The 12,129-nt window shown below is 34.0% G+C and overlaps 3 protein-coding genes across 3 annotated transcripts; 2 read left to right on the top strand and 1 right to left on the bottom strand.

Moving 5' to 3' along the window:
- Positions 1–5,900: 5,900 nt before the first annotated feature.
- LOC141614513 (uncharacterized) lies at positions 5,901–7,162 on the bottom strand. Its single transcript, XM_074433257.1, has 2 exons — positions 7,111–7,162; positions 5,901–6,436 (listed from the first exon to the last, which is right to left on the bottom strand). The coding sequence occupies exons 1-2, from the start codon at positions 7,160–7,162 to the stop codon at positions 5,901–5,903; spliced, it is 588 nt and encodes a 195-aa protein (XP_074289358.1).
- Positions 7,163–7,869: 707 nt separating this feature from the next.
- On the top strand, positions 7,870–9,509 carry LOC141612183 (protein JINGUBANG-like). The gene has a single exon (XM_074430901.1). The coding sequence runs from the start codon at positions 8,033–8,035 to the stop codon at positions 9,431–9,433; it is 1,401 nt and encodes a 466-aa protein (XP_074287002.1). The 5' UTR covers positions 7,870–8,032; the 3' UTR covers positions 9,434–9,509.
- Positions 9,510–10,827: 1,318 nt separating this feature from the next.
- LOC141614512 (uncharacterized) lies at positions 10,828–11,487 on the top strand. The gene is made up of 2 exons (XM_074433256.1): positions 10,828–10,977; positions 11,062–11,487. Exons 1-2 carry the CDS (start codon positions 10,828–10,830, stop codon positions 11,485–11,487), a joined length of 576 nt encoding a protein of 191 aa, XP_074289357.1.
- Positions 11,488–12,129: the final 642 nt, after the last annotated feature.

Below are 12,129 nucleotides of genomic sequence, written 5' to 3'. Positions count from 1 at the left end.
TTCAAAGCAATAATAATCATATTGTAGTATCTAAAAAATTAGGAATGGATAAGGAAAATAAACCCAAAACCGATGAACCACTGCGTTGTTCATAAGAAAATAGGTAGCGTTAAGATGACTATATACATTCATAGCAAACCTACCCATAAACATCTTCTAGGTACATCTTGCGAAACAACCTGTACAAACAATTTTAATCTTAATCTTTTATCAATAAAAAAATAAAACAATTATATGAGATACAATCTGTATCGCTATAAGGAAAACTACATAAGAAAAAAATTTGAATTTGTTACCTTATTAAGTCTCATCCTTGACGTTTCGTCAATATATAGCTCTATAACCTGCAGATAGAACATAATACGAATCAATTAGCTCTCAATTCTAAAGTTAGTAATACCACCACTTATTACGTAATTAATGATGAAACTAATGTGATGCAGTACTATATGAAAGCAACAATAATGAACTTGAAAATCATTCAATAATCAACAACAATTCAAAGAGAAATTTTTTTTTGATGGGAAACTAAGGTGCATGCATGTAATTCTTATATGGAACAAATTATAGTTAATATACTCACCTAAACTATGCATACGGATACATCTGGTCTTTTAGAAGTGTTAGACTTTAGGTTGGGATCAATTAGTTATATCAAGATAATATTATTTAATACATGTAGTTTATCTTCTTAGATTAAGATTAATATTTACAAATTATGTTTTTTTTATAAGACTAATATTATTATTATTTTAATTAAAGTGTTTCAAAAAACTTGGAGTCTCTAGAATTGCCTGAAAAAAGCCTCTTTTATAGAATTTTTTTCTTAAATGGGGTTCAAATCCAAAGTAATTACAAAAATGAGGTTCATTTCAAAGTATTTACAAGAAATGGGTCCACGTCATTAATCTTTATTTTTTTACATAAAATTGAACTTCTCGCTGCCTCACACAGCGAGTAGTCATCAGTTTGCAATTTAAACAATTCCCTCGACACTCTACCTTCGGCGTCTCCGTTCTCCTTGCTACGACCACCAAACAGCAAACTACCACCACGATTATCTTCTTCTTACTTTGCCCATCCTATACAAATATTTTTTTTGGGTTATTAGCTTTGTAGTTATGAAAGAAAATGGCCCGCAATATAGCCGCTCACAAACTTGCTTTTACGATTTCGGTGCACATACCTTCAACGAAACTACCACCACAACTCTCTTCTTCTTCTTCAATTGCAGCGTGAGTAATTTAATTATTCATGGACTCATGGTGCACATACTTTAAATTAAGGGGCAAGTCTCGAAACCTTTGTATATGATATCTGAAATACTCATCGTCAATCAAACATTGAACCGAGAAGCAAAATCTATGTACTGAAGTTTATGAAGGTTGACTGTAATTGTACAAGCATTTGTTATGATGGATTGTTGAGTAGAATAGGATGCTTCTTAGAAAACCAATCTTCAAGATTTGAACCTAATAGATTAGGTGAAAATGAAAAATGGCTGCTTAGAAAACCCGAAATCGTAAAAGCAAGTTTGTGAGCGGTGATATTGCGGGCCATTTTCTGTCCTAACTACAAGGCTAATAACTCAAAAAAATATTTTTATATGATGAGCAAAGTAAGAAGAAGATAATCGTGGTGGTAGTTCGTTGATTGGTGGTCGTAGCAAGGAGAACGGTGACGCCGAAGGTAGAGTGTCGAGGGAATTGTTTAAATTGCAAACTGATGACTACTCGCTGTGTGAGGCAGCGAGAAGTTCAATTTTATGTAAAAAAATAAAGATTAATGACGTGGACCCATTTCTTGTAAATACTTTGAAATGAACCCCATTTTTGTAATTACTTTGGATTTGAACCCCATTTAAGAAAAAAATTCTCTTTTATATATATATACTAGATTTAATGCCCGTGCGATGCACGGGCCTATTGGTAATAATCTATCGTGTATAATGTATAACGTAGTGGAAAATCAAAGCATCAAACTTATAGTACCCAATCTCCACTGCCATTGTAGCAAATGCAGATGCAGCTGCTTTGGACTAACGATAGCAAGGCAGGTGGGGATTAGGTCGATCATCCTTAAATTAAGTCTTACTCGCTGACGCTATCTCGAGAATGCGGTTAATTAAAAAGAGATTCTTATGTTAGGAACTTCTATTTTAGGCTCTATTCTTTTCGGCTTAGAGAAGTGAACTGAAATGAATTGAGCTGAGTTGAGCTGAAATGAACTGAATCAAGGTTGAACGAAACTAAATGGAATAGAAGTAATAGTTAATTTGAGAAGAGTTGAGCTGAACTGAACTGAACTGAACGGTGCTGGAGTAAGGAGTTAATTTGAGAAGAGTTGAGCTTAATGGAGTTGACCTGAATTTAACGAAGTAGAGTTGAGCTGAAATAAACTGAATGGAGTTGAGCTAAACTGAATGGAGTTACAATAAGAGTTAATTTGAGAAGAGCTGAACTGAACGGAGTTAAGTTGAACAGAACTGAATGGAGTTTAGCTGAACTGAATGAAGCTGAAGTAATAATAAAATATACTCAAAGTTATATAAAATCTAAAATATCCAAATTAATTATTTTATTAGTTTTAACCTTTGTTTTGCAAGGCATTTGAGTTATTTATTTCACAAGTGTTTTGTAAGTAGCTTATTTAACCAAATAAATTACCTGAAATGAACTATTCGTACTACCTAAAATAGCATTTGAGAAATAAGGTACTTGATCCTATTTTGTTACCCTTTGAATATTAAATCATTGAAACAATTTATTCGTTTCCCTAAAATGCCGATTTTCATAATTAATTAAATACATGGCGAAGCTTTAGAAGAGACCTGACCATTTTCTGAGCAATATGTAATCAAACGTAGGCTTAACATTAAATTAAAATTCTTTTGCTTCAGTGTATTTGACACAAATGGATATCAATTTGGTGCTATCACAAACTACGTTTTGGAAGGATGCCCCGTAGCCGGTGAGAACTAATAAAACTCATTGTGGTAGATGGTTTAAAAAAAGATATTTAGGATGGAAAGGCAAAAGTTTAAACCTTATACTTTAAGGAATACGCTCCATTATGAGTATTATCTAGAATTTTATACCCAACTCAAATGCATGTCTTTGTGTTATCTTCTTAAAATAAAATTAAAATAAAATACTACTCCGTATTATCTATCAAATGGCGATACGGTGGCATCGAATGTCGTATGGTGTGTTACTTATTATTTTGAGTACCACCCTACTAATGAATAGCAAGATCTATAAATATTGTGATAAACCGAAAAGGATGATATTGTAATAAAGCAAAATCTAAATGGAATATGATTAAAGGTTTATCATTGGTAAGAATTTTTCTCTTCAATTAATTGTCTACGAAATATGATAAACGTACTCTTATTCATAGCCATCTCTTTAACCATAAAACTTACATATATGGCTGCCAGATAGAATTGTTTCACACATTGTTGAGTATGAAATCGGCTACCAAAGTGGCATCTCTTTCTTCATCCTCTAATTTTGATCTTCTATAATTTACACATCTGTACAAATATTATAGATAGACATAGTCTGATAGATATGTTGCAATACACTCCGCCCTTCGTAGATGTAAAACCATGATGTCGTATGCCGCAAAAATTATTTGAAGATTTGGTCCATGCGTTAAACAAACACGCTATACACTCGTTTAATATTATATCTGAAATTTCGAACCGAGTTGCACTGTTAGTTATGCTAAGAAACCCTATGAAATAGCATAAATATTAATAACCGGAAGTATTTAAGCATAGCAATTAATTAATCGTTAATCGTTAATATATTATACACAACAATCATATACAAATAGGAAATCTAGCATATGAGAAAAGAAAGCCAAAACAAAAAAAAAAGCTAGGAGAGAAATAAGATGGGATTGACTCATTAGAAGTTGTATATTTATAGGTCAAGCTGGGTTTGAACGAATACAAAACTCCAATACCAATAGAATTCTATTGATTTGCAATTACCCTCTTATTATTAGGAATTTGATTAATACACATATTCCATTAATTGTTGTATTAACGTAGCATACATCTACATGGAAGTAGTACCAACAACACAATTTCTTTACCCATTCATGTTTGCAATAGGACTAATATCGTGCTTGAGTTTTTGATAGAATGAAACTCAAATATTATTAAGTGTATCTCTGACTTGTATACCTTTATTAATATCTTATTAATATAATATTACTTGAAATCGTTTAAAAAAGTTGGACTCTTTGTAATCGCTCGAAAAAAAGCTTCCTTTATTAATGTAGATAGATATATTGATTCTCATTATAGACGGACACTATCCGTCTATACGTATAGACGGATACCATTTTCCCTCACAAAATACCCATTTGTCATAAAGTGGAAAGCACATGGGGGTGCCCCACCTTGTCCCCCCTACCCATTTTATTAGAAGTCTTTACCCGTCTGTTCGCCCCACCCGTCTATACCAAGACCTATTGTTTATTTATTTATCTCTCACTTTTTCAGTGTTAATATTTACTTTATTTTTCCTCACAAAATAAAATAATAAGTGTAAACTATTTACTGAGATAGATAAAGCTAGTACTTTTCTACTCCCTCCATATAACATCAATATTAACATTGATTTTTTCACACTTGTCGAAACACATTTTGCAAAGTGAATATCTTTAGTTACACATTATTAATAATTATAAAAATTTGATAGTCTTATATAATCAAACAAGATCTCACATAACTATATTTTGTCTTATAAATTAAGAATAATATCGAAAATTCCATACGGCCATGAATAGTGCAAAGATTCTCAATATTACCATTGGTGTGGTATGAAGAGAGTATTATAGTCTTTTCAATAAATAATTGAGAAAATTGTTGATTACAACCTTATAAAAACCACTTTTTGAAAATTACAACCTTATATAATTTTTTTTGAAAATTACAATCATAATATTACTTCTGATCATAAATTACAATCAAAACAGTAACTTCGGCGGGAAATTGATGCCAATTTGAATTTTTGTGACTTAAGTTCATATTTTAAGACCAAAATACCCTTATCTTCAACCTTATAACCATCTTGTTCATCCCAAAAATTAGATTTCACAACTCATCTTCTCTTTAATTCTCCATTTCTTCAACAATATCACTAAATCTAATTCACCCCCTTAATTCAAATTCTACCCTAGTCAATTTAATTTAATTTAATTTAATTGAATTCTAATTTTATTATTTCATTTTTATCCTAAATTAATTAGTATTCTTCATCATCAATTATCCCCAAATTGAAAATAATTAGGGTTCATAATCAATTTTCCCAAACTAATTTTAGACATAAACCCTAAAATTCAATTCAATCAATTGAAAGACAACAAATTGGGTGTACGAATAGTTACTCTTCGAAATAGAACTGTCAGACGATGGCACAACTTTGCCACTCATGATCTAGAGTCCTTATGTGATAATGGGGATTAATTATACTAGAAATTAGAGAAAGATTTGGGGAAATTTGTAAAGAATATGGATGAGGAAGATGAGAGGGTTTGAGGTGAAATGAAAGAGGTAAATGATAGTTAAAGTGGAAAAAATCTGGGTAAGTAAGCAAACAAATAAGCAAGGGTATATCGGTCATTTTTTGACAAAATTCACCGGAAACGTCATTGTGGTGCAATTTTCAAAGAAAAGTGATAATATGGCTGTAATTTTCAAAAAAAATTATATAAGGCTGTAATTTTCAAAAAGTGGTTTTTATAAGGTTTTTTTTTTTTGGGAAAGGTTAAAGTATATTAATATCAACAAAAGAATACATCATCTGTGTAGAGATTTACAAGATCAAAACTACTACAAACAAACACTCTAAAAATAGCTTCAACAAAAACAACAATTGATCAAATTAACTAGAACGCAAACTGTTGAGCCAACTAATATCCTCCTCTTTGATAGGTGCTTTGTTTCGAGCCCAGAATCTGATAGAGATAGCTTGAATAGCTTGCTGAACAATAACTTTAGGGTGAATGACAGTAAACATAGTACGAGCTTTGTTCCTAGCTTGCCATATCAAATACACCACCATCACATAACACGCACATACCATCCTTCTTCTCAGAATACTAAGTCTTCTACCTCTTTTGTTCCACTCAACCAGAGCTCGTGGATTCAGTCTGATAGTAAGCTTTTGCTGCACGAGATCAGAGCATTTTCTGCTAAATTCACACTCAAAAAACAGGTGCCCATGGGATTCATCAGCACCCTGACAAAGGTAACACTCCATAGATGTAGGATCACCCATCTTTGCCAACCTATCTCGAGTAAGCAGTCTGCCTAACATAACCGCCCAGTAAATAAAAGAGGACTTGGGAACATTCAGAGAATTCCAACAAAGTTTCCACCAATTAACAGTGTTCCCTGGAGTGCTAATCCAATCATAGCCTGCTTTAATAGAGTATGCAGCACTGTTATAATCAACAATTTTCTCTAAATAATTTGATCATCTACATGTATTGTTATAATGTTATCCACTTGTCATACATTAACAATAACCATATACTCCTCCCGATCAATTGTTATCCTTTGGTTTTGGCACGAAACCAAAAGAAAGGGGAAGGGGCCAATTAGTAAATGATAAGTGAAATAAATTGAGTGTTAATGATCAAATTGTTTATCAAGTTCATTCTTAAAATAGAAAGAACAACAATTGACTGAGACACCTTAAAATGGAAAAGAACAACAAATGACCGGGACAGAGGGGGCAAAGATAAACAATGACTTATTAATTGGACCTTGTCATCGAACAATTTAACTGTTAAAAATCATGTCCCTACAAAAACCGATTAATTAAATGATTAGTTGGATGTAAGGGTGATAATGAAACGAGACATCTAGCATACAATTTGAGATTAGCTCGGTCATAACGAGTCTAGCTTGTGTGCAAACTCGACTCGAGTCCTTTGCAAGTCAAGTCGAGTAAGGTCAAGCATATTGGATTATTTACCATAGATTTAATGTCAAGGCTTATATTTTACCTTGACCTTGCTAGCCTTGACATTTAATGTAAATAATCCAAAATCAAGTCGACTTCTGTTAGTTTACCTTACATTTAATACATGGAAATAATCCAAAGTCGAGCTCAAGCTCGAGCCCTTGACTCTCGAGCATTGCTTGAGCTTGAGTTGAGCAGGCGTATGCTCTAAGCTTGGCTCATTATCACCCTTAATTCGGTGTGCGTGAAGGTGGCTTGGTGCTTTTGGGGGTGCTCTTGGCATCGGGGTCTGGTCAGTTGCAGAAAATGATGATGGCAAGGTGGTGAAAGGTTTATGAGGCGATGGGTTGTGATGGTTCTCAAATAGTAGTGGACGGAGCTATTAGGAGTTGCTCGCCTGCAACAGTGAGTTTACTGCGGTTATGGATGGTCGCGCGGTGCATGCACGTAAAATGTTAAACGTAAAAGAGGTATGATCATTGTTCTTGTCGATATGTGACAAGAACAATGCAATATAAGCTTTTAGACGTCCTAATTAACATCTTCCCATGTCTCAAAGATTGGTGATAGTGAACTTTCTAACTGATCTCGTTTATGCCATCATTCACCTGAAAGTCGTCTACTTTTAGAAATGATACAACATTTTTTGTATTATAGTAAAAACTAAATATAATCAAATTCTATTAATTCACCGTCTTTTGTTGGTACAAAATTAAGGCCCATTGAATTAGTTTCTACTCAGAAAGTAGTTACGTACTTAAAAGTAAACCGACCAACAACCCATAAATTTCTTAATTTAGTCCATTTGATTTATAGGTGAAATAATAGAGTACTTTTCTGAATCAAATAAATACTACCATCAGTGTACCGTTGTATCTGCATCTAATTAATCTTATATATAAAGCCATGATGCAATTATTTATGTGGTCCGTCACGATTTATTGCAAAATTATACGAAACACCCATAAATCGAACTCAAAATATTGGAGTATGTAGTACTATAAGCATACAATTTGATCATCAATTTGTTTTTAATTTACCTATAGATGGAAAATATTATTGAGGAAAGAAAAACCCTTTTTGGGTTAATGAGTGAAGATCTTAATAATAAGAGAGATCAAGCACCAAGTTTCAATCACCTAACACAAAATAACACAATGCCTAGCCCGGGATCAACTCCGAGGTTTGGTCCAAGTCCTGAGTCGATATGGACCCGTTCACCTCTTCCTGTTACACCCTCGACACCTCTCGTGTATCGATGTATTTCCTCCTTACGCCACCAAGGAAATATATACTCGGTCACCGTGTCGAAAGGGCTAGTATTTACGGGGTCGAATACGTCTCATATTCGAGCATGGCAATTGCTAGATTGTAGTGAAAAAGGGTATATAAGATCAAGTACATGCAAGATTTCATCTTTGTTGGTTCATGGGGACATGCTCTTTTCTTCCCATAAAGATCATAAAATTAGAATGTGGAGTTTAAGGGATTGTGATGCTAATTTTAACCCAAGGAAAATTATCACTTTACCTCCCAAATCATCTAACCCTTTCAAGTTATTGTTAATGTCTAAGCCTAGGTTAAGACAACATAGGGATATGGTCTCATGCATGGCTTATAATAGTGATGATGGTTTATTATACACCGGATCTTGGGATAAAACGGTTAAATCTTGGAGATTAAGTGATGGGAAATGTGTTGATTCTTTCGTAGCGCATGCAAATAATATTAACGACATGGTTATCGACCGAGACGGGTTCATAATCACGTGTTCTTCGGATGGAACTATTAAAATGTGGAGTAGGGTTTGTGGTGAGACTTACCATACACTCACTATGACCCTTAGTTTTCACCCGTTTCCTATTTACGCGTTGGCCATCAATGAAGACGTGTCGTCTAGTAGGACGTTTTTGTACTCGGGTTCCTCGGATGGGTGTATCAATTTTTGGAGCCAGAATTTTTCAGAGAGGTATAGTCATGGTGGAGCAATACAAGCGCATCAATTCGCGATTCTTTGCCTAGTGACACTTGAAAATTTAGTTATTAGTGGTTCTGAAGACGCGATGATAAAGATTTGGAAGCGAGGGGGCGAAGGGAAAGTATACTATGAGTGTATTGTGGTCCTAGAAGGGCATAAAGGTCCGGTGAAGTGTTTGGGTGCGTGTTTAGAAAAGGATGTCAATGCGACCGGTTTCTTGGTGTTCAGTGCGAGTTCAGATCAAACTTTTAAGATATGGAGAGTTAAAGGTTTGCATGAAATGAAGGAAGATGTTATTTTGCAAGAGATGAAGAGGAATAGTTTCGATAGTGTGACGAATTATGAAGATGACGATGCGGTCGATAAGAAGAGTCGAGGGTTTGGTTTAGGTCCGATATTGTCTCCTTCATGGGTGGTGAAGAAGCTCCATAAGAGAAGTAGTAATAATAATAATGTTGCCATTGCTTAATTTAATTACTAGCTCTTAAGAGTTTAATCATAGTTTGTATAATTATATTATTGCTCAAATGCTCACTTTACTTTGGTTTTATATTTCGTTGTCTCAGTCATTTATTTACATTTGCTTATTTAAATTATCCTACAAAATTCCGAAAAATTAAGGTAAACATATTGACTGAGACATCGGATGTAATAAAAAGCTTCCGAGTTATAATCAGCTTTGTTATGAATATTATTATAATATGGATGTCCATATCTTATAGGATTCTAGAATATATCATCTTATGGAAACTCTACCCATTGTATTTGTATATATAGCTCCTCATAATGAATTAAAATACGGTTCTGTCTCTCTCTATATTCTCTCTACCTTCTCTCTATAATTACCTCTTGTCTTTATTTCATAACACGTTATCAGCACGAGTCTCTAGCCTAATTTTATTGGTTTAAGGTGAGTGAATTGACCCACAAAAAAGAAATCCTACTTTGACATTCTTTTGAATGTTTTTTACCTTCAAATTAACTCCCCTCGAACCACCACTTGTAACCAACAACCACAAAAAACAACACAACTACGGCCTACCTTACACTCCTCGCTACCTATATACCAATTTTCAGACCAAACAAAACATCATAACCTCTTTAAAAGACCCACTAAAAATCCCCGACCATTCGCTAATCTCTCCGACCAGCCTTACTTTACACAACAATAGACCCTACATAAGGACACTTTTGACCATCGTGTTGATAACCCGTGGAAAGCTTGTATTTCCACCTTTCCAACGAGTCTAAGAACACCTCAAACCGACATCGTTTGCTATCCCAAACATCGATTGAAAGTTACCCCATTGCAAAATGTTGTCCTTCAGCCAAAAAGTCGTGTTTGGCAACAAAAAATTTATTAAAGGTTGTGTTTTACAAACATTTTTTTAAAGGCGGTGTTTGGAATTTTTTTTTTAAAGGTTGTGTTTGACAAAAAAATCTCTAATTGTAACATAGCTTTTGCATTGGAGCCTTAATTTATCCTTTAATTGTTTTGGAATTTGATTATTATGACCATGTTCTGAAATAGAAGTACAAGCTTTCTAAAAGTTTTAATTTTCCTTCTTCCCACAACGATTGACGTAATTCTTTAAAACAAACATTAAATTACGTATGCATCTTTCAAATATGAAGTGGTCTATAAAATATGCATCTTTCAAATATGAAGTGTTCTATAAAACAACCAACTGTTCTATAAAACAAGCACTAGTATTCTCATTGTATCTTTAAAGAAGATGACGTTTACCACTAATTTATGACTTGTGACAGTTAAGGAATACGAGTACAAGGTAACTGCTTTGGATATATTGTATGCTTAGTAATTATATATATTAGTAGTTGTATCTGAAAGGAACAGATTGGATGGACTACACTCCGGCTGCTCAGTCTAGTTGGGTTTGGAGAAGAATTTGTAGGGTAAAACAAGAGCTACTCCCTTGTTATGATGGACAGTGGAATGTGCAGGGGAAGGAATATACAGCTGCTGCCTGTTATGACTGGCTACAAGGGACTGTTCCAAAGGTCCCGTGGGCTAGCTTAATCTGGAATGGGTGGGTGATACCTAAGCATCAGTTCTTTGCCTGGCTGTATGCATAGGGAGCACTGAGAACTAATGATAAGCTAGTGAAGTTTGGAATGGATATAGATGCTACCTGTTTCCTTTGTGCTCAAGATTCTGAAGGGGCTGAACACCTATTTTTTGAGTGTATTTACAGTAAGCTAGTAATTTGTTGCATCAACCAGAGCCTGAAATGCCACATACCTGACAGACAAGTTCTTGAATGGTGTATGCTAAGGAATGGGACGAAGGTAAGGAAGGGGGTCCAAGCTGCTACGGTCTGGGGGGCTATGTACCACATTTGGCAGGAAAGAAACAAGTGCAGACTGGAAGGGGTACTAGTTAGGCCAGGAAGATGTGCTGAGAAGGTCATAGAAGATGTGAAAGCTAGAATCAGAGGACGAGATTTTCAGCATGTGACTAAGGAAGATATAGATTGGCTTAAGCATAAGAATTATATGTAATAGAAAGCTCTCTATTGACTACATGTAATCAACCTTCTTGATATATATAATACATACTCACATTTCACCAAAAAAAAAAAAATTTATATTAGTAGTTATTTTTAAGTATTGCATAATAAATCATGTCGAATTTTGTGAAACGTGGAGTACATGAAAGATAATCTAATGTATTGAATTGTTCTTAGTAGATGTATGTCAATTTACATATAAAATATGTCAAATGTATATATAAATTTTATCAGTTCTTTATAATATTGGAACCGAATTTTCATACATGTGATAAAAAGTTTGAAAGTGGACATATCATACGAAAGATTAATTTTAAAAAGATGAGCATATATGTCTACATTATAACTTTGGCCTGAAGTTCAAAGTTTAAAAGGTGTGTAATAATTTAACATCGTCTCATCCATACAATATATTCATATTGTATAAAGTATAAGTGGCCAGAAGTTCACGTGTAAATCCTAGTGGCCTGAAGACCATGCCGATAAGTTTATGAACCGCAATTGAGTTTAAAGCGGTCTTTATGAAAGGTAAATTTATTTGCGACTTGATTCTTGTTCACCTGAAGTTGAACAGTATAATGAGATATGAAATTTGATCCATTCCTTGAAGTGAATGTGACATCTCATAAAGACT

Source organism: Silene latifolia, chromosome 11, assembly GCF_048544455.1.
Source record: "Silene latifolia isolate original U9 population chromosome 11, ASM4854445v1, whole genome shotgun sequence".
NCBI lineage: Eukaryota > Viridiplantae > Streptophyta > Magnoliopsida > Caryophyllales > Caryophyllaceae > Silene > Silene latifolia.
This window is presented reverse-complemented; position numbering and strand designations above follow the sequence as displayed.